The 21427-nt window shown below is 34.1% G+C and overlaps 1 protein-coding gene across 4 annotated transcripts in view; it reads left to right on the top strand.

The window, feature by feature from the left end:
* Nucleotides 1–17481, top strand: part of YTHDC1 (YTH N6-methyladenosine RNA binding protein C1) — a 34652-nt gene extending 17171 nt beyond the window's left edge. For 2 of the 4 annotated variants that reach the window (XM_060012443.1, XM_060012441.1), the window contains 11 exons: nucleotides 63–157; nucleotides 1660–1768; nucleotides 1850–1967; nucleotides 7906–7990; nucleotides 8977–9143; nucleotides 11657–11739; nucleotides 12984–13020; nucleotides 13093–13156; nucleotides 13260–13322; nucleotides 14836–14970; nucleotides 16493–17481. In XM_060012443.1, coding sequence (XP_059868426.1) covers nucleotides 63–157; nucleotides 1660–1768; nucleotides 1850–1967; nucleotides 7906–7990; nucleotides 8977–9143; nucleotides 11657–11739; nucleotides 12984–13020; nucleotides 13093–13156; nucleotides 13260–13322; nucleotides 14836–14970; nucleotides 16493–16717 — 1181 coding nt within the window. In that variant the 3' untranslated portion in view covers nucleotides 16718–17481. The remainder of the gene's footprint in view (nucleotides 1–62; nucleotides 158–1659; nucleotides 1769–1849; nucleotides 1968–7905; nucleotides 7991–8976; nucleotides 9144–11656; nucleotides 11740–12983; nucleotides 13021–13092; nucleotides 13157–13259; nucleotides 13323–14835; nucleotides 14971–16492) is intronic. The other 2 variants (XM_060012444.1, XM_060012442.1) reach the window with 1 other exon arrangement.
* Nucleotides 17482–21427: the final 3946 nt, after the last annotated feature.

The following is a 21427-nucleotide window of genomic DNA, read 5'->3' as shown; positions in this document are numbered from 1 at the left end:
AACTTATATCCCTCTGTGTGATAATGGCGTCTGTTTAATCAATTTGGATTTCTTTTTTTCAGATCAAACCAGTAAACTCAAATATGTCCTACAGGATGCGAGATTTTTTCTCATAAAGAGTAACAACCATGAGAATGTGTCCCTTGCCAAAGCTAAGGTATTAGCATCAGTTCTGTTGAAATATCCTAATCTTGAAAATTTAAATGTGAAGGTGGACTTGAGTATCACTTGAGTACATGACATACTGTAATTTTCATTAAAGCTTTAGAGATCCATAGTCCAGTTGCCATGTAGGGTCTGCTTTTTTGACTGGTTAGGCAACCTAGTAGTAATTTGAGTTTTCTTTTAAATCTTTTGAAGATGAGTTTAGAAGTAAAAATATTCGGTATTTGAAGAATATATAATTATACGTTGTACTGAAAAAGCCGTGTTTCTTTGGATTTTTGTGTTTCTATACTCAATTGCTAGTTTATTATACTAATAAATTTTATAAAGTTTTTTTAGTTAACCAGTTTTGTTTTATATTGCTGCTTGTTTTACACCTTGAGATTTTCTTGAATTCTTTTCCGGAGAGTTTCTTTTACTTTTAGAAGTAAGATCACTTGGATTTAGAAGAAAAGGGAAGAGTTAGTTTTAGTTTAAAGCCCCACCCTGGGCTTTACAAAAGGGATATGCCCAGTTGCTATAGGATGTCGTAAGGTTAATTTTTTAAAAAAATGTTTTTGTTACAAAAATGCATGTACTTTTTATACCAACTATTCTAATATTTTTGTATTTTTGTTTTAAGAGAGTTTCTACTGACTTTGAGAAAGTTAAAATTACGCGTTTTTTAACTGTATTTCTGTCAATATTAATAATCCTATATTTCTAACTTAAGTTGAGGGTTACCCACTAAATTTTACAGATGGAAGGAATAATACACTAAATAGTGGAAGTTTATTCTGTTCTTTAGCTGGAGTGGATTTAGGCAGAAGTAGTTAAGCACCTAGTGAGAATGAGGTCTAGTATGTATCAGCAGATTAAACTGAATTAGAGGTTCTGGTTTACATTACCATTCCTGCCTCTTAATCTTTCATGATCAAAGAATTGTTTAAAATGCTTTGGAAATAATAACTGTTCCAGCTCAACATAAAACACAGGTCTCTTCAGTCAAACTATTGATACATGAAAATTTGAACTTAAATAGAAAGAAGAGAGAAATGCTAGAAACTTGACAGAAATTCTTCACTTATGGATTTATTAACATGATCATTTTTAATTATTTGGTTAGTCACAGTTTTTAAAGAAAAAAATGTACACATTGTGATCCACCTTCAAACAAAATGTTTTTACCACAGTAAATGGTTCTGATTTTAAATTGTAGGTGATTGTTTTTATTATCTAAAATTCTAGCCCATATGATTTGATTGCCCCCTGTCCCCATGTGTTTACTAGTTGTTTTAATGATTTTGTTAAGGTTGGTAATTTTCTCCATATTTTTCCCAAGTTTTTAATAGATTATTCCATTATTTTGACATACATTATTCATAAATGTCCTATGAATAAATAGGACATTTATTCATTATAGCTTATTGGTAACCTTGGTCTTCTGCAAATGTAATTGGAAACATCAAAGATTTACATTAATTTCAATCTTTGATCTTTACATCATTTATATAGGGTGTATGGTCTACACTGCCAGTAAATGAGAAGAAATTAAATGCTGCATTCAGATCTGCAAGGAGTGTTATCTTAATATTTTCTGTGAGAGAGAGTGGAAAATTTCAAGGTAAGAGTAAAAATAATTTGGATGTGTAAAAACATTAATTATATTTGCATCTATATATTATGTTGTGATTTATTCCCCTAGGATTTGCAAGACTTTCTTCAGAATCACACCATGGAGGATCTCCTATACATTGGGTGCTTCCAGCAGGAATGAATGCTAAAATGCTGGGAGGCGTCTTTAAAATTGACTGGATTTGCAGGTAAATTAAACACTTCAGTGTAGATAATTAAAGTTGCTCTTGTTTTGAATGGGCTACCAGTTGAGAATAATGTTAAAACTCCACAGTTATTTAGTTTTAATTTATTATTCTAATTATTTTCCCCCTTATTTTGGTGTCATTCCTAGGCTGATTGGGATCTATAGAGTTTATTTAACAATGTTAAAAGTAAAAGTAACATTAATATGCTTAGATTGTATTGTTCACCACCTTTATAATGTAATGTAGAATGCATAGGGCAAAGATTTATTTAGTCAAGAGTTTTATGTATTTCATTTGTTCTCTGCATTAGTATTATGGCAGTAAATTTACAAATCAGACAGTTGCTTATGTTATTAGCACATGTTTATGTTTAGTGATTTAACATGCCATTTTATTACTGTGGAGTGGGAAAATAGTCACCCTTTGACTTGGCTAATATAACAGTTTGGAGGTGACTAATTTAGTTGTGAACAAGTAGTGTTTAAGGAAGTTAGCAAATCATGTTAGTTGGCATTGTGACCTTTTGAAACTGCAGTAGTTAAGATTTAAATGTTTGTTAGAAAAGTAGACTTACTTTGAAATCTGAGTTATTTACCACTTTTTTTGTCCTTACTGAACGATTGTACATTGTTTTAAAAAATGATTAAAGAAGTCAATTTAGATGATACAGAGAGACTTAACACTTCAGCAAATGGATAGTCTCTTGTCGAGAACTGCAAAATGGGGCAGAAGGCAGAAAACTTTTATAGGATAAATAATAAAGAATAAGAAACAGACAAGAAAATATCTGATTAGATGGGGCCACACAGTCAACCTTCTTTGGGATGAGGAAGCCCAGAGTTGGCTTGGCGTTTGGGGATTGACTGACTGGATATATTGCATTTCTGGTCAAGTGGAGCATTTACAGGGACATGAAAGTTATCTAAGTTTCAGTTTGCTGGCTTAGCACCTTGGACAGGAGTGGCTCCATCTTGGGCTTAGAAAGCTATTTCAACAATATGAAAAGCTAATTATTTAAGTGAACTTTATATGGCATACACAAATCTACTACCTGTAAAATTAACTTTAGCTAAATAAGAATTACCTGAAAGGGACCATATGGATTTTTTTGTATCATTAAGTCGGCTTAGGTGGATTTTTGATGAGGATAGAGGAATTGGATAAGAAAGAAAAATGCTGTTCATATTCAGAAGGCAAAGTAGCACAAAGAAGAGACATGAAATCAGAAACCATGGGGTGGGGGGTGTGAGTGGGGTGTGTGGATGGGATAGGGAACCACCTTTTTAATAAAGCAGATAGTCATTAAAGAGAAGAACAAAAGGCAAAGATGGGTAGTAATGTGGGCCAGCCTAAGGAGTTAAACCTTTGCTGTGGGACAGTGAGGAACTATGAAAATGGGCAGTGATACAGTAGAGATAGTGTATTAAGTTGATGTTTAATAGAGTAGCAAAAAGCTATATGCGCATATAAATATATCACCATTATTCATCCAGTAATTACTTTTTTTTTAATAAATTTATTTTTACATTTGGCTGTGTTGTGTCTTCGTTGCTGCAGGCGGGCTTTCTCTAGTTGCGGCTAGCAGGGGTTACTCTTTGTTGCGGTGCGCGGGCTCTTCATTGCGGTGGTTTCTCTTGTCGTGGAGCGCGGCCTCTAGGCGCGCAGACTTCAATAGATATGGCACTTGGGCTCAGTAGTTGTGGCTTGCAGGCTCTAGAGCACAGGCTTAGTAGTTGTGGCGCATGGGCTCAGTTTCTCTGCGGCTTGTGGGATCTTCCCAGACCAGGGTTCGAACCCATGTGCCCTGCATTGGCAGGGGGACTCTCAACCACTGCGCCACTAGGGAAGCCCCCTGTCATTACTTTCTATAGGGAAAAATTAGAAGCAATCTAAATTCTCTCATAGGAAATTGGTTAAGTAAATTATGGTTTGTCACTTAAATGTAATACACAAAAATAATTGTCCATGTGATAACATGGAAAGATACAACAAATGAAAGGATACATAATTATAATGTTGGAATGCATTGTTAGGGTGGTGAGACTATAGATGATATTCCCATACTCCACTGTGCCCAGGGTTTTAAAATATAGATTTATAGTTCTTAATTTCTAAAGTTAAATCATAGTCAAAATTATAAAATTTAAAAATCTGGTGGCAGTTTATAGGGAAGACAAGGTGCCAATTATTTCTTAGCAGAGATAGACATTTTTACTTAATTTTTTGGATGGATAACTGTAAAGGCCAAAGGAGAGATTTGTTAAGTCTATGGTTTAATGACTAGAAACATTATTGGTGTCACTGGAAAATATTTGGAGGTGATGCTTTTTTAGGAGAAAAATAATTACCCAGTTTTAGATTGGTGGTAGCAAATTTTATTTTGAATGTTGCTTGTTTTGTGAACCTTCATTTTCAGATTATTGATAAGGAAATTTGTTTCTTAATTTTAGAAGATGAGTTTAATTTATTCACAGATTATCGTCTTAATTTTCTTCTTCATTGACTTACTGGCTCTTTTACTAACTCATTTGAAATATATATAGCTAGCATCAGAAGATAGGTACAAACCCAAATAGTCCATTCTGCTAAGATTTTGTGTAAAATTTTGTGTAGTAATGTTTTTTATTACTGTTAAGTAAGTTTTTGGTTTACCTGGAAAAGAATATTCTTAATTAAAAAAAAAACTAACTTTATTTTTAAATACTCATAAGTGCGTTAAAGAGTAATATTAAAATACTTCAGAGTTCTGAGGGGGCACGTGTTCTTATTACATTGACATTCTTTGAGTAAGTCACTTGAACTCTTAGTTTTCTGTGTGAAATGAGAATTACATTTGACCTTCAGTGTTAAAAGGATGACACTTTAATAAATACAAACCCTGAAGGCTTTGCTATCAGTAATAGTAACTGCTATTATTATATTTTCTTTTCAGATATGATAGTTATTAGAGTTTTATTTAAGCACCTTTTGGATTTAATAATAACTAGCCTTAAGTTTTTTGAGGTGTGGTCCCTGGATCACCTGCATCAGTAGTATCTGATTATTAAAATGCAGAATCGTTACATGCACCTCAAACCTGTAGGCACACCGGAGTTTAAAACTAGATGGTGCATGGTAGCAGATAGGAAAGGAGGCATTAAAAAGTGACTTAAGTTGCTGCTGGGAGTTAGATCAAAGTAAGGCTAAAATCTATAGAATGTCATTCAACCAGAATTAAATCTACTGACTATATTGTATTTTAACCTCACCCCTTTCTTGTCCATTCCAGATAACCCATTTCTCTTTTCTTTCATGGTTTCTCGATATTATTCCTTTTAGTTTTAATGACCAAAACAGCTGTCAGTACGTAAGAGCCTCTGTACAGTTTCATGTTCTTTTGTTAAATATGCCCCATTTTCTAAGCTCCTTAAGTCAGAGAATCACTGCCATGTTACCTAGGGTACTCACAGTAAAGACAGTCATCTCTAGGCTTTTTCATTACATGTCTGCTCAAAAGCTGATTTTTAGGATGCCTGCTCTATAATTGTGATGACCACAGATGTGCAGTTTCTCTTAGTCTTAATCTGAGCCCTGTTTTTCCTAAGGCCTCATAGTTCTCTGTGCTTTTCAGTCTGGGATTAATTTGTCGAAACAGTGGGCAGAGGTCTCTAGAATCTAGTTAGAACCAGTGCTACCAAAGAATTTTAACCCTAAGTGACTCAAACAGCTCAACATACGCCTTTTTTTTGGACCTAGGGTATTCCATTACTAATGTTTAAATAACAGTGGTAACTCTGTACAATAATAATTTGTAACCGTCCTGCACTTTCGTAGTTGTAGGTTATTTATTCCTTTCCGTAACCTTTTTTTAACTGGCAACTGAGAGGAAAAACCTGAGAAGCTATTAAAGTACAGTTTTAACTATAGATCTGCATCTGGATATTCTAGGCTTTTGATATGGACTTATTCTAGCTTAATGATAGTCTCTTTCCCCCTGCCTTCCCTGTAAAGGGTGTGTGTGTGTGTGTGTGTGTGTGTGTGTGTGTGTGTATGTAGATACATACACACATATTTTTATGTATGTATATACACTATTGAACCACTCTCGATGTGTGAGGTAAGATGTCTTTAAGGTGAGGAATCCAGTAGTAGTACCTAGTAGGCATTTCTGTACACTCTGCCCATTTCTCCCATACATTCACATCACCACCACCACAGATCATGCCACCTTGATACTTTAATTTTAGATATACTTCTCTTTTCCTGTAAATGTCGAAATATTTTCTGAGGTTTAAAAATAGTTGTGTAAAATTTGGGAGTTTAATATTCATCTTTAAGAAAATTCACATAAGGTTAGAATAAATGGTTATATAGCTGGTCCACTGGACCAGGTTATTTGCTTGTATTTTTTCTTCTCCATTATGTCTTTGCTCAGGTCCTTTTCATTGCTTCAAATGTAACCCTGCCTTACCTCTCTACATACGGCTTTTCCTGAGTCACTTTTCTTTCAGGCTTATCCCATATGCCACCTTTTCCAGGAAGCATTTTCTGATTGTTTTTTCTTTCTTTCCAAAATACATATGACCATGCACATTAAAAATAAAACTTCTGTACTCTATTTATGGTACCCATTCTTTTACAAAATAATTGTGTGTGCTTGTTTACTCTCTGATAAAAGCTGTGGAAGAAAGGTTAGGAATGCAGGCTCTTTATTTTATTCATCTTTGTATGTCTTTTGAGTAGTTTCATTTATATTGTATATATGTATATATATATATAATCTTTAATTAAAGCATTTATTTAATTTGGTATTACTTTATGCACAAATAGATGAAACTTTATTGAATGATGTTAATTTTCGATTATTTTTTTTGACAAGTTCTTATGTGTCATGTTTGTGTTCAGTGTTGTGCTGGGTTGATAAAGAACTATAAAAATACAGGGTATCTTTTTTTAGCTTGGTGAGACCATTTTGCCCTATGGCTCAGCTTAGAGCCAGAGTTTGTTTAAATTATTTAGGAATAGCACTGTAGTGTAAGTGAAGGGCATAATTAATACATGCAAATATAGGAATTTATGAATAAAAACATTTGTGTTGTCAAGAGCCATTCCATGTGTGGTGGGGAGTATTGCCTTATCAAAAGGTGGGAGGACATTTGAATCTGGGAAAGCAGCCCTGAACCAAGGATAGGGGGCATGTATTTTCATTTGGTATTAACTGCCTGGTTAAGCTTCATCTCTTTGTGATCAGTTATTAAAAAATACAAGATTTTTAGGGGCTTCCCTGGTTGCGCAGTGGTTGAGAATCCGCCTGCCGATGCAGGGGACACGGGTTTGAGCCCTGGACCGGGAAGATTCCACATGCCGCAGAGCAACTAAGCCTGTGCGCTACAACTACTGAAGCCCGCATGCCTGGAGCCTGTGCTCCACAATGAGAGAGGCCACTGCATTGAGAAGCCCGCTCATGGCAACGAACAGTAGCCCCCACTCACCACAACTAGAGAAAAGCCCGCGTGCAGCAACAAAGACCCAACGCAGCCAAAAAAAAAATAAATTTATTAAAAAAAAAACAAAAGATTTTTAGTACACAGAAGCAAGAAATATGCTAAACATTTGATATGTTATTTCATATGTAGACTGCTTAAAACAAGTATGAAGAAGGTGGTGATATCCTTGTTTATAAGATGAAGAAACTCAGGCTCAGAGAAGCTGAGAGATAGCTGGGATTAAACCCCAAACTGTCTTGGTTTCTTAAGTGTATTGTTTAGCTTTTTTAAATTTTGAGAACACCTGAGAATGTGGAAAGAGTGTGTCTCTGAAGGGGGCTCCCTTTCTGGGGAATAAGCTCTATCAGTCTTAAATTTTAGTCATATTTAAATCATGATTAACATAGGAATTCACTACTAAAGTAGTATAAGGATTCTGCAAAGTAATGTAATTAATATTACTTTGTATTTAGGCGTGAATTACCCTTCACTAAGTCGGCTCATCTCACCAATCCTTGGAATGAACATAAGCCAGTAAAGATTGGACGTGATGGACAGGTTTGTTGTTTTAATTGATTCTTTAAAAAACATATTTAATCAACCCTTTTAGAGATCTTTATTGAAGGATATTCTAAAACCATTTTTGATTGAATTTGTGGGAAAGATTAAGGGAAAATATTCTTATTTGGAGTTTGTGATTACTGTGATTTTGATTGATTAATCTGACTTCTGTTAATGTTGAAAGGTAGCTTTATATGGTACTTCATTAATACAATTGAAGGAAAAGTTTTCAAAGAGAATTGGCATGATTTTTACATGCTTTTTCATTATGTTATTACTGTTTGACAGATTCTGAACTTTGTATAATATATTTTAGAAATGCCATTTAATGTCTTTGCTGAAGTTTTCTGAGTAGAAGGAAGCTTTATGAAAAGGAGATAAGTATGTGTAGTCAGGTTTTCAAATCTGCAAATGAAATTAAAAGTGTGCCGTGACTTAAACCCAAACCTGTGAACCTTACGGTTTCTACATGTAATTTTGAACCAGGTTTTCATTGCTCCTAAGTGAAAATATTGGTAATTGAAAATAAAACTTAATTTTAAAAAGTCTGTAGATTAGTCTGTTTTTCTAGTTAATATAATGTATTTAAGTGCATTTAGCAATTTATTATTATGAAAATTGTTGACACACTAACACGTTTTTCCTCCACTGTATTGAGATGGATGACTTTGTCCTGATACTTCTGTGTTTTGCACAAAGAAATATTCCTTTGTTGCAGAGGGAGATTGTCACAGACTTTTTGTATAGTTAACGTTGGAGATTCTACACTTTTAATTTTTCCCCTTATATAAATACGTGAAACACTTTTAAAAGGTTTTTTAGAAACCTTTCAAGGAAATTTATCGGAATCTCATACGATCATCAGCCTTGGGAAGGAAGCCTCCAAGTCAATCTGTTTTTGTTCTTGTACATCAGGAAAATACAAGTCTATTGAAAGTTTCTCCTTTTTTTTCATCTTGTAAATTACTACTTTCCTATTCTAGGAAATTGAACTTGAATGTGGAACCCAGCTTTGTCTTCTATTTCCCCCTGATGAAAGTATTGACTTGTATCAGGTCATTCATAAAATGCGTCACAAGAGAAGAATGCATTCTCAGCCCCGGTCAAGAGGACGTCCATCCCGTCGAGAACCAGTCCGGGATGTGGGAAGGTTAGAAACGTTCTTTGGACTGATAATAGGCACATGTATCAGAATAACATGATGGAGGAATGTGATTCGTCAAAAGTTTGTCCTGCGGTAAAGAAGAAAGAGAAAATCCTCAAATCAAGCTGCATGGACTAGTTTGTGGCTTCATTGAGGATTTCACATGGTCATCTTGGTCTCAGTCATTTTTCAAGAGGAAAATGGGGATCTTTCCTTATGCAGAAAAAATTATCTGCTAAAGAGTGATAACCAGTTTAGATTAGATAATAATCTGATAATACAATGTATACCATTGAAATGAGGTAGGCCTTTGTTGCTAAGAACAGGCTAGAAAGGAGGAAGAGGAGGAAGTCTTTATTTGCAAAAATTGTTAATATTTTGTAAAAAGCCTTTTCTTTCAGGTGTGTCTCTGGATAAGCCTTATCAGATATGGGACTTTTATAAAGGATCACTAATATTTTTTCAGAAGATGACGCCTCATTTAGAGGATAAAATATTTTAAGTTATTTTGATATTCAAGAGGAGCATTATTGGGACTGTTTCAGATTTTACCATCGTGATGTGTTAACCCCATTGTCAAATATTGTCTAACTTGTACCCAGTGAATTCACACATCTTGCTGAGCTTCTGAAAACAATAGGTTCTTTCCAAAGGGGATCAAGTGGCCCTGGGAGACCCGGCAACAAACCAAAAAGAAGGGCTGTTGCTGTGTCTGTTTACAGCTTTTCCAGATGCTGGCAGTACCTGTGGACTTAAAGTGTTTTTTAGAGGATCGCCATGGTTATTGATCACTACTTATGAACTAAACAGCATTTTCCAGGAAAAGGGGGTTTAACTTGTTACAGAATTGGAGAAGTCTTTGCAAAGGACTGATATATGCCCTTCTACCCAACACCTTCCCCTGTATAGATTTGCATACAGCTAAATCTAAAATATTCTGCTAAAGACTGTTGGATGTGTGGTTGATGGGATGAAACCTTTGGTTAAGTTTCCTTTTGGTGGAAACATCCTGTGGTAGGTACAGATAATCCAACAAGAGTCCCCATTTCTTTGAGCTTAAGAAGGACACTGTCAAGTAGGTAGGAGGAAACCTGGCAGAGCCCCCTTATTTTTGGCCTAAAAGGACTGAGCACCAAGATGTCTTTTGAAGTTTTAAGCTAAGAGGTTTCCAGTGCAATACAGTACATACAAGTGAAGTTTTTACCTCAGTTTTGCAATGGACTGTAAACTATACTTACACTACACCTTCTCTCAAGCCTGCCAGGGCCTCCATATTTGTATGTGGCTTACAGCTTAAAGTCAGTAGTTGGACTACTTTATGAACTGTTACTATCATGTTTTATACCGGTCGTAAATGCACTCCCCAAACTACAAGAAAGCGGTATGTTTATTTTTTTTAAACCAGCTTTTAATTTTCTTAGTCTTATTTATTGTAGATGCAACTGTTTTTATTCTGTTGGGGGGCTTGGGTTTGTTGCAGCTTTGTAGTTTGAGTGAACTTGTGTTGCAAAAGTTAATGAAAACAGTTAATATGCAGAGAAATAGCTGGAAAACTAGTGATACCAGGTTATTATGGAGTTTTTTACATTAAGGGTAAAAAGGTGTATTTATTATTACCTTAAAAACTTGGATTTTTGTTTTTCTTTTGTGTAGCTCTTTATTAAATGCTAAGTAAAATGAAGTGTATTTAATGATGTATTTACATTAACCATTGAGATTTATGGAAGATAGTGAAGAGCAGCCCTCTGCAGATAGTAAAGTTGTCACCTTCTAAAGAATACACTTTGAACTCGTTTTATGAACTCTGTTAAAACTCTGCCCCATTACGTGCCAGTTTTATTTTAAGGCATTGTCTCTGGAAAACATTCCCATAATTCCTAAATGTTATTAACTTTAGAAATTGGTTTTTCAAAGTATTAAGATTTTCAAAACTTTTCTGTAAAGTCACGTTTAATTATCAAATTTTCTGTATGATCATGTGAAAAGTGTAATTTTGTGCAAAGCAGAAGAAAAATATTTAAGAAACTCTTAATTTTCTTTAGACTTAGCCTAAAATGACATTAATACGTTTAAATATATAGATTTTAGAATTACCTGTTGTGTAATGATGATAGTTTTTTTTCCCCTTTCTTTTACCTGAATGGAGACTTTATTTGGGAAAGTGTTTTGTTAAACTGGATATTTATATTAGTTTGAGGGCAGCTCATTTACTTTTGTTTAGATTACTAAAATGTGATGTACGTATTTTGAGCAGGTTACTCTTTGCAAGTGCCTCGTCATAGCATGAGGATTACAGAGAATATCTATTCCAGCGATACATCTAAGGATTGGTGTATAGTAATTACTTTGAGGAATTAGAATTTAGGAATTTTAAGGTATTTGCTCACCAAAAATGAGGGTGTTATTTTAAAGGAAATAATGAGCTTTTTTGTGTGCTTATTTCTGTCAGAAACACTTGCTTTGCTGTTTGTTCTCCCAGCAGTTTTTGGTTTAATTTCTAATGTGTCTAATTTGTGTAGGCGTCGACCAGAAGATTATGATATTCATAACAGCAGAAAGAAACCAAGGATTGACTATGCCCCTGAGTTTCATCAGAGACCAGGTTAATATTTTATAATCCTGCAGATATTTGACTTGAAATTATTAAAAACAACAACAACAACACAAACTTCTATCATGACCCTATAGTTTTAAAAGTGAGAAAACTTTAGGATGCAACTACTTAAACCTTAGGAAATTATTAATCAGATAGTAATTCCTCTTCTTTGTTAAGGTTGTTTATTCTAGTGTGACTCATTATCATAATCTGTTAATTATCTGAAATTACTAATTTATCATTATTGCACAAATGGAAATTGCACTTGTGCTTTTAAGATTAAATGTAGTTAGGGAAAGCAGTGATCTTACACTGTATTAAGCTTTTTATTCCCTTTGATACTTAGTATTTCATGTGTATACAGCTTTAAATGGAAACGGAAATAATGCTGTATTTTTCTAAATAAAAATACCTTTGACATCATTTTTTTAGAGAGGAATGGGGAATGCTTGGTTTAATCTAAAAGCAGATTTTCAGTTAGTCTTTCCCTTACTGGAATTGAAAAAGGCAAAGTGTATTTAAGAGAAGATACTTAAAACAGTCAGTGATACACGTATAAAAATTAGGCAGTTTGGAAGTTGGTGTTAGCATTACAGCACTGTATGTGGCAAGTGGCTTGATAAGCCTCATTCTTCTCCAAAATGGGATATTCCAGAGAGTAAAATTAAATTTTTCCCCAGTAACTTGGCCACTCAGATTTTTTTACATTTTTAATTTACTGAGTACTTATGAAAAGGAGGGAGAATATTTCTCTTATTACCATGGTTCTTTCACTTATTGATAAAATGTATATATCTTCATTTTTGCAACTTTTGTTAATTTTGCTTTTCTCCCTGTACGTTTGCATTTTTTAAAACTATGGTTGACTTAGCAAGACTTGTGTATACTCAAGGTAGAGGTAAACATTTGTTTTAAGGAAGCCCTATTACGGTGTCCTCAAGATAATTCCTCTGCCCTTACCTTCCTTACGGTGCAGCATGAAGAAATTTCTGTCTAGCAAGAAGTGGGGTGTGAATTTAGAAGATCCATATGAAAATCTCTCTAGCAGTTTATAATTCTGTGATATCAGTAAGTTATTTAGTTACTTTTATCATGTAATCTGAGAAGAAAATCTGAAAGTGGAATAATACAATAATAGCATCACTATTATTACATGGGAAGAATTGAATTGAGTGGTAAGGAAGGTTTAATTATAATGCCATAATAAAAAACATATATTTGATATACTAAAATGCTTGATGTTTAAACAGGGTATTTAAAGGATCCACGATACCAGGAAGTAGATAGGTAAGTTGGGTTCACTCTTGCTTAGTTTTGAATTACATTCTTGGAACTGGTTTATGAATTACCTGAATTTAGTTTCACAAATCTTATTCCCAACAGACGGTTTTCAGGAGTTCGCCGAGATGTGTTTTTAAATGGGGTAAGCATCTCACTTTTTAAATTTAATGTACATAAAATCTGTATATGATTTATAACTTCTGGGCATTTTATTTATTTATTAACATTATCATCTTTCATTTTAGTCCTACAATGATTATGTGAGGGAATTTCATAACATGGGACCACCACCACCTTGGCAAGGAATGGTTTGTATTATTCTGTTTTTGCAAGTTATTTAACTTCATTTGCAGTTCCATACATTTTGAGTGCTTACTTCGAATATGATTGTTACAGTTACCCATTAGGAGACTTAAAATACGTATCTTTGGTGATATATACTTGCATGCTGTTTTTAAAACTAAAGGCTAATGAATGATTTGATTTATATTAATAGTACCGGCTTAATTGATGAGTATTATGATCTATTATTATAGTGGCTAGTAGTGCAAACTCTTCGGGGTTCAAATACCTTCCCTTCTCAACTCTGACCTTGGACAAGTTTCATAATATATTTTTTTCTTATAGCTTTCCTTATCTGTAAAACTCGATAAGCATCCATTCATTCTTTGGCTCATCAAACTAATATTTAGAACCTACTCTTTGCAGGCACTGTGCTTGCTCTGGGTATATGTTGGTGAATAAATTGGGCATTATGTCTATCCTTTTATGGCTTAAAATTTAATGGAATAGTCATTAATATCATTTAATGTCAACCTCAGGATTGTCAAGAAGCTAAATATACAAAATACAAGTTAAGTTTAGCATAGTGCCTGACCCTAATATTCAGTAAATTCTCTATATTGAATAAGGTTAATTAAACCCTATTCCTAAACTTTAATTTTTTTTCCTTTCTTTAAGAAAACTGGATATTCTTCTTAGAATATATCTTAAGGTATTGAGGATAGCTGAAGCATTAATCCCTAAAAAATAAAAAAACTTGCTAGTTTAAGTAGTTCTGATTGTTTCTTACCTTTTTTATCTTAAATGCTGCCTGTAATGTGGCATTTCCATCTGACTTTTGTTTCACTTAGTTACTCTGTACAGATAGATGAATTATGAAGTTACTTTCCTTTAGATTCTATGAAATTAAAGAAAATATTTAATAATATTATCTTGGCACTAATTAGGGGGAGAAGTACCTTTGATTTTCCATTATTTTATAATGGCATTTAAAAGTTCATTAGCCCCTGAGTTTTTTTTTTTTTTTTTAATACATTTGTACATAGTGGTTAAGATGACTGATTCTAGAGCCAGAATGCCTGATGTTGTGTCTAACTTCCACCCCTTTACTAGCAGTGTGATCTTAAGCAGGTTACTTAACCATTTGGTGCCTCAGTTTCCCTTTTGTAAACTAGGATTACGTAATAGTACCTATCTGTAGGGTTGCTGTGAGAATTAAATGAGCCATGTAAAGTGCTTAGGACAGTGCCTGATCCATAGTAATCACTGTGTAGTGAGGGCTCGCTGTTTTTATTAGTATGTAAATGGTATGTATAAATGTTAAATTTTGGAAGATATGTAATTAGAGAGTTTATTACACACATTTTCAACAAGCAAATAAAGAGGGTATTTTGACGAATCCTAATGCCATCAAAGTAAACGGCTTGTACAGAGTAAATTATTTGTTTGGGATGGGTGGTTTGGATAGGGGAATTCTAAGAATGGTTTGTTTACAAGGATGTTTGGTAGATGCTTATGGAAGTGGTTTTCTTTTTTTAGACTCCTTATCCTGGAATGGAACAACCTCCACACCATCCTTACTATCAGCACCATGCTCCACCTCCTCAAGCTCATCCCCCCTACTCAGGACATCACCCAGTACCACATGAAGCAAGATACAGAGATAAACGAGTAGTAAGTGAATGAGAAGGCAGAAGTATGAGGGAACTACTTAGAATTCTGTAGATAATTTGAATGTGAGGGATACCAGATTATGTTGAGTGGTAGACGGTTTCACATTCTTATTGAAGGCTGTTTTTGAAGGAATTCACAACTTGTTTTTATTAAAAATGGCTAGTTTCTTTGATTATTTAAGCAGACTGTATTTGAGTTTGAGATTTCTGGGTCTTCAGTATAGTAGTTGGGCTTAGTTTATTAAATGTTATACACACACACACATGATGTCTCTGTGCTGGGCCACATAAACATCCTTTTATCTTCCCACATGATGAAGAGCATGCATATCTGAGAGGACCAGTCAGAGCAGGAGTTTCCTAGCCTATCTTTGAGATACTTTCATCTGTCATTTATTTCCTTATCCTCATAAAGATACTAATCCTTCAAAATAAAGTCATACTAGGATCTTTAATGTTCAGTTAAACAATTTGAGAATACTAATTGACTAATAGACTTTAATTTAATAGTGGTTTTTTTTTTTCAGTCACAGAAGAAGACATATACAGCCTATATGTATGATGAAATCTTAGTTGACTAGCTGGATTGTGTTTTTAAAAATGCCTTTTGTAAATGATCATATTTTCAAAAGAAGTTTTTCTGAGATTGCTTTATCAAAATGTACTTTTAAACAAGTTCTATTTCTGTTGTAGCTTTTTTGTTAGTATATATGTATATATTTCATACTTAGGTAATATTCACATATTTATTATATGTGAAAGGTAGTGTGAAATTGTTTTTGAACCTTATATTCTATATATTTAAGCTGACTTTTGAAGAGCCCAATTTCAGTAAGTAAAGAATTGAGAACTAAGAGTAGAAATCTAGAGCAGGGGTCAAGTTTAGAAATATCCACGGTAACAACCTTGCACCTCAGTTGCTTATCTTACCCTTCGTTGTCCTCCTCAACCTTTTGTGTATTATTAGCTCTGTGTGGAATAGACTACAATCTTACTGCAGTACATATTTTCTTAAAATTCTGTCAAATTCCACAAATTGTCATTAACAATGATTCAGTCTGAAAAAAATCAGGAATGGAAGAATTCTTAATTTCACCTTTAGAGGGCAGAGTTGGTTTGGTTTAGTTTGTAGACTCAGGAGGAAAAATAAGTAGAGCTCACCTGTTGCAGAAAAACATTGATGACATTTAGCGTAGTTGACAGCATGTATTGATGTATTTATTGATCATGTGGTTGATGGTCATCAGGTGATTATTTTGGCATAAATCTTACTAAAGGGATTGGATGGAGAAATCATCAAAGTTAAATAGAAAACTGCATGAAGTGATTTTTTAATGAGATTTGAATAATCCTCTGTTGTAGGTGTCTAATTAGTAAGACATCAAAATCCTTTCTCTAAACAATGTCAGAATTACATTCTGTGAATTAATAGGGCATTTCTTCAGATTCTTTCTCTACAATGAAGGGACACATAAATTCCATTTGATTTTTCACATACCTTACCCATTTCTTACCTTTTCTAGCATGATTATGATATGAGGGTGGATGATTTCCTTCGTCGAACACAAGCTGTTGTCAGTGGTCGGAGAAGTAGACCTCGTGAAAGAGATCGGGAGCGAGAGCGAGACCGCCCTAGAGATAACAGAAGAGACAGAGAACGAGATAGAGGACGTGATAGAGAAAGAGAAAGAGAGCGATTATGTGATCGGGACAGAGACCGAGGGGAGAGAGGTCGATATAGAAGATAATGTGCTTTTGGAAGCACTGATTGTTTAAAAATAAAAAGAATCTTGTATTTTTCTTTTTGTGTGTGTTTACAAGTAGTAAATTTATTTTCAACTGTCTACTTAAAGTTCATTGTGTAGAAGGATTTATTATGACCCTCTTTGTTCCAAGCATGCAGTATAATAAGAACTGGAAAAACTCAAATCCTCCAAAAAATGCACAGTTGACAATTTGAGTTGAGACTTTTATTGGGGCAGAATGGAACAGTCCAAGAATGTAGATATTGATTCAGTCTCCATAAATGTTCACCTACATATAGTATGTTCATCCTAGAGTTATTTTTTGTTTTCTTTCTTTTGAATCTTGATGGATGACTGCCACAATATTTTGCTTTGATGTATTTCTAAATGTAGGTGCACACGGTTCAGTAAAAATAATGCTGCTATCAAGTATGCAAATATTGAAATATGATGGTTTGACTGTATGGCAGTGTTGTAGCAGCCTCTTGGTTTTTCCTTTTTTTTAATCTTAAAAAAAGTCACTTTTTATGTTTCTTCCGTCTTCAATGATGACAGCAATATTAAGAAGACATTGCTATCTAATTTTTAGTCTTTTTAGATAAAAAATTCCTATGTTCAGTAGCATGGTTGATGCTATTGTTTAGCCTTCCCCTCCAAACTGTATACATTGGCTTGGAATGTTCACAACTTGCGTGTGTGGCAGCGGAAGATAATTCCCATATTCTACATTGCTACTGTTTTGTATAAAATAAATTGGTAAAGATTGACACTTATGTCTTGTATTTCTTTCTTGTCTGTATGCAAGTTTGTTTCCTTATATATTAGTGGACATAAAAGAATGCTTTGTGTTCAGGAATTGTGGGAACCCCATTTGTCTCTTTTTGCATATTTTATCAGAAATGATTAACTTACGTCAATTATATTAAAAGCTTACTTATATTTCTAATATAAGAACTAATGGTACACAGTGGAGTTTCGTTAGTATTTTGGTTAAGTATTCATCTGATAACATTTTTGGATCTCCTCTGATTATAGGATTGTTTTTTCAGGTTTTGTGTTGGTTTGTGTGTAACTTTGATAAGTTAGCTACTTTAGGTATTTTCTATTTTACTTTTAGAATACACTTTTAAAATTTAGCCCTCTTATAGTTACTTATTTTAAGTTAATCAAGTTAATCATCAGTCCCTCTCAGTAATAACAAGCTGTATAAAATACAGTTTATGAGAGGTTTTTTTGTACTTTATTTTGAGTTATACCTATAGTTTTGGCCTTTGTTATGTTGAATATTTAAATATTTGGGATATTTGACCACATTTTTTTGTTTTCATACATTGTCATAATTGTGTTCTGTACCAGATCATGATTACAGTTTTATATTTACTCTATATTAGTCTCAAGAACACAGGAACTTCACTGTTGAAGGATACTTAAAACTATCAGTTTACTGCTTTCATATGCTCACTGGTATTTAGAATATTTTTCCATTCAGTTACAATTAGTAGGTATATTTACCTATTTCAAAAATAAAGCATAAGGATTTAAGTCTGTGCAGTGTGGTAGAGAAGAAAGAACATTTAACTGTATTACGAAACCTGGGTTCTAGATTCAGCATTGCCTTTGATTAAACCAGTTGGTAATACATGGTAAGTCATTTCACTGACATTTTGTTTGTATTCATCAGTATGTTTTACAAGTTGATATCTAAGGTTTTCTTTTCAAGTTCTTAAACTCTGAAGAATTTCTAAAATGTAGAGGAATCACCAAAAATGTTACTTTATGAGATAAGTAGGTAATATTAAAGTCATCTTTCTGAAATAATCATAGTAATAATAAAATATACATCATGTTGAGCACTTTGTATTTAAAGTCACTTTGTGCTTTCACGTACTGACTTCATCTTCATATAGCATCTCACTCTGTATTTTTATACATGGAGAGATAGGCCCAAAGAGGTTAATAATTTGCTCAAGATTATAAAGGTGGTAATTGATGGAGCCAAGATTCCACCCATATATTTCAGCCAGTTTGGTGTTTTTGAAGAAGCCATCTCATCATTTGGAAAAAATAGAAAAATAAATATTTTAAATGATGGTGCTGGGTTCTACTAAGGATATTAAACATTTCAAGCTTCCTTATTAAAAGAAGTGTCCAATCACATGTTAACGTGTGCTTTGTATTTTAGGTGTTAAGATGCTTAGTATCCAGTTAATCTATTCTAAAAAGCTAACATTTACTGATTTCTTACTATGTTATCATGTATTCTGTATACTTAATGTTAGCTGATTTACTCCTCACAATAACTGGTTTTTCTCCTCATGATTTTTTTGAATGAAAAAACTGACAGAGGAACGTGGTGTGAAAGATTGAATGATAATTTTTTTTCCTATGCAAAGAAATCAAAATAATAGAAGTGTAAAATGGAAATTTTGATTAGCTATTTGAAGACATTTATGACAGCCTTCCTTATTGTGAGAAGCATAGTTTCTTCCATGTATTCTACAATATTGACTGTAAAAATCTATACATCAGCAGCATGTTCAAGTCAAACAAAATTGTTATTCAGAGTGGTTTTCTTTTTGTCTTCTTGTTTGTTTGTTTGTTTTGGCAGCATGGGATCTTAGTTCCCTGACCAGGGATTGAACCCGGCCACCGCAGTGAAAGCACCAAATCTTAACCACTGGACACCAGGGAATTCCCTATTCAGAGTTTAGACATTCAGGGTTTTTATTAGGTGGAGAAAAATTCAAGGGAGGGAAATGTAATTCAGGTATGTCACTTGTCTTTTGGCTTTGCTTTCCTCTATAATGACTTTATTCTCAGGCATAGTCTTAAGTATTCCAAAAATGGCCATTACCATCTCCAGGCTTCTATTATCCATATAGTTCTCAGTGTCAGAAGGAGAGAGACCATTTTTCCAATAAGTTTCCATATCAATTCCACAAAAGAACTCTGAATAGCCATGCTGGTTTCATGGAGCCAGGTCTGATCCAATGTGTGTGTCCAGGGAAATGGTGTTCTTTGACTAGCCAGCACTGGAGGCAAGAGAAGCTGGGGCTATTATGTCAGTGCCACTGGAATTACATCAGGAGCGACAGTTCCCAAATGACATGGACAAGTAGATAGCTGTTAAATGCATGTTCTCTCATAGAACTAATATCTCTATGTCTGATTTTTCACTCAGAATATTTTGTCATCATAGGCATAGCTTCCTTCTGTTCCTGGATGTCTCTTTTCACCCTGCTGTAGAATGCCTTGGTCACTCACCTGAAAGACATAGATCCTGCTTTGTGCTATCACTAAAATTATGATCTTAAGGCATCGATGTATGTAATAATAAGGAAATACGAGTTTTTGCAGCATTTCACTGACTATGCTAGAGTTCCCTGACTGCAAGGTAAGGGTGACTGTTCACACATGGGTCATTTTATCTCAACTTTTAAAATTTTGTTTGATTTGGATAGAAAACATTCCAAATGTAATTTGATGTACATATTAAAAATTGAGGCACATGTGACACTATTCATCCAAACCTTTAGACTTCAAGTTCCTTGTAGTAGGAATAGGTATCTTAGAACTTAAACAATTCATAGTATTCTATCCTCTGTATTATGGGTCATCTAAGTTTTTTCTCCTTTTCATGCTCTTAAGTCTTTGTGTTTCCCTTTCAGTTTCTTCTCTATGTCCTAAATTTTTCTGTGACACCTGAAAGACTATTCATTCCTACAAATGATATTCAGGGTATAACAGGTCAGAAAACTGTTCCAGATCTTGGCGTCCACTGAACTCACGCAAAGGAACTTTTTTTTTAATTACGTGGCAAAAGACAGGAGGCTGCAGTTAGCCTCAAATAGTTTTCAAAGGACTCAATGATTTTGGAATGTGAGCTCAGTACTTTCGGTTGGAAATAATCAATGGGCAAACAACTGGCTTATAAGAGTGCAAAAATTCCTACTACCCACTTCATCTGTAGTGGTTTTCAGAAGTGGATGAGAATTTTGATAGAAAATTAGGAAATGTGTTTTTTATGGGAAAATACTATTTAGATTAAAGGTATTTCTTTTACTATGGGGGTAATCGTATTTTTCCTCTAACTCCTGAGGGTTTTTTTGTGTTTTTTTTGCGGTACACGGGCCTCTCACTGTTGTGGCCTCTCCCGTTGCGGAGCACAGGCTCCGGATGCGCAGGCTCAGCGGCCACGTCTCACGGACCCAGCTGCTCCGCGGCATGTAGGATCTTCCCAGACCGGGGCACGAACCCGCGTCCACTGCATCGGCAGGCGGACTCTCAACCACTGCGCTACCAGGGAAGCCCCTTCTGAGAGTTTTTAACTGAAGTCTATGGAGATAGAATATTATTGGGATTAATTTTAAGCTCAAAATACTCAATTTTTAAATTTTTGTTTTCAAAACAATGCACATAAAATATTTACTATATATAAACTTCCTTTTGGATAAGAAATCTCCATTTGTGTCATTTCTTGTTTCAAAATCATATTCTGTTGTAGAAAAACTTGTGCAAGAACTGCTTACTTTGTAAGCAGACCTCTTTAGAAATGTACATTATCTGTACTATAGCAGCTGTTTTTCATCACTGCAGTGAGGTCATATAGCTTGAGAGAGAATTTGAGAACAGATCCATTGACTCTAATAAATTCTAAATAATAGTCACAGTGAATGTTACTGATTTCTTTTATAGCCTCCATTCATTGTTTTG

The sequence above is a fragment of the Delphinus delphis genome, chromosome 5 (genome assembly GCF_949987515.2).
Source record: "Delphinus delphis chromosome 5, mDelDel1.2, whole genome shotgun sequence".
In the NCBI taxonomy this organism is placed as follows: Eukaryota; Metazoa; Chordata; class Mammalia; order Artiodactyla; family Delphinidae; genus Delphinus; species Delphinus delphis.
Note: the sequence above shows the minus strand (reverse complement) of the source record. Positions and strands in the feature narration are given on the sequence as shown.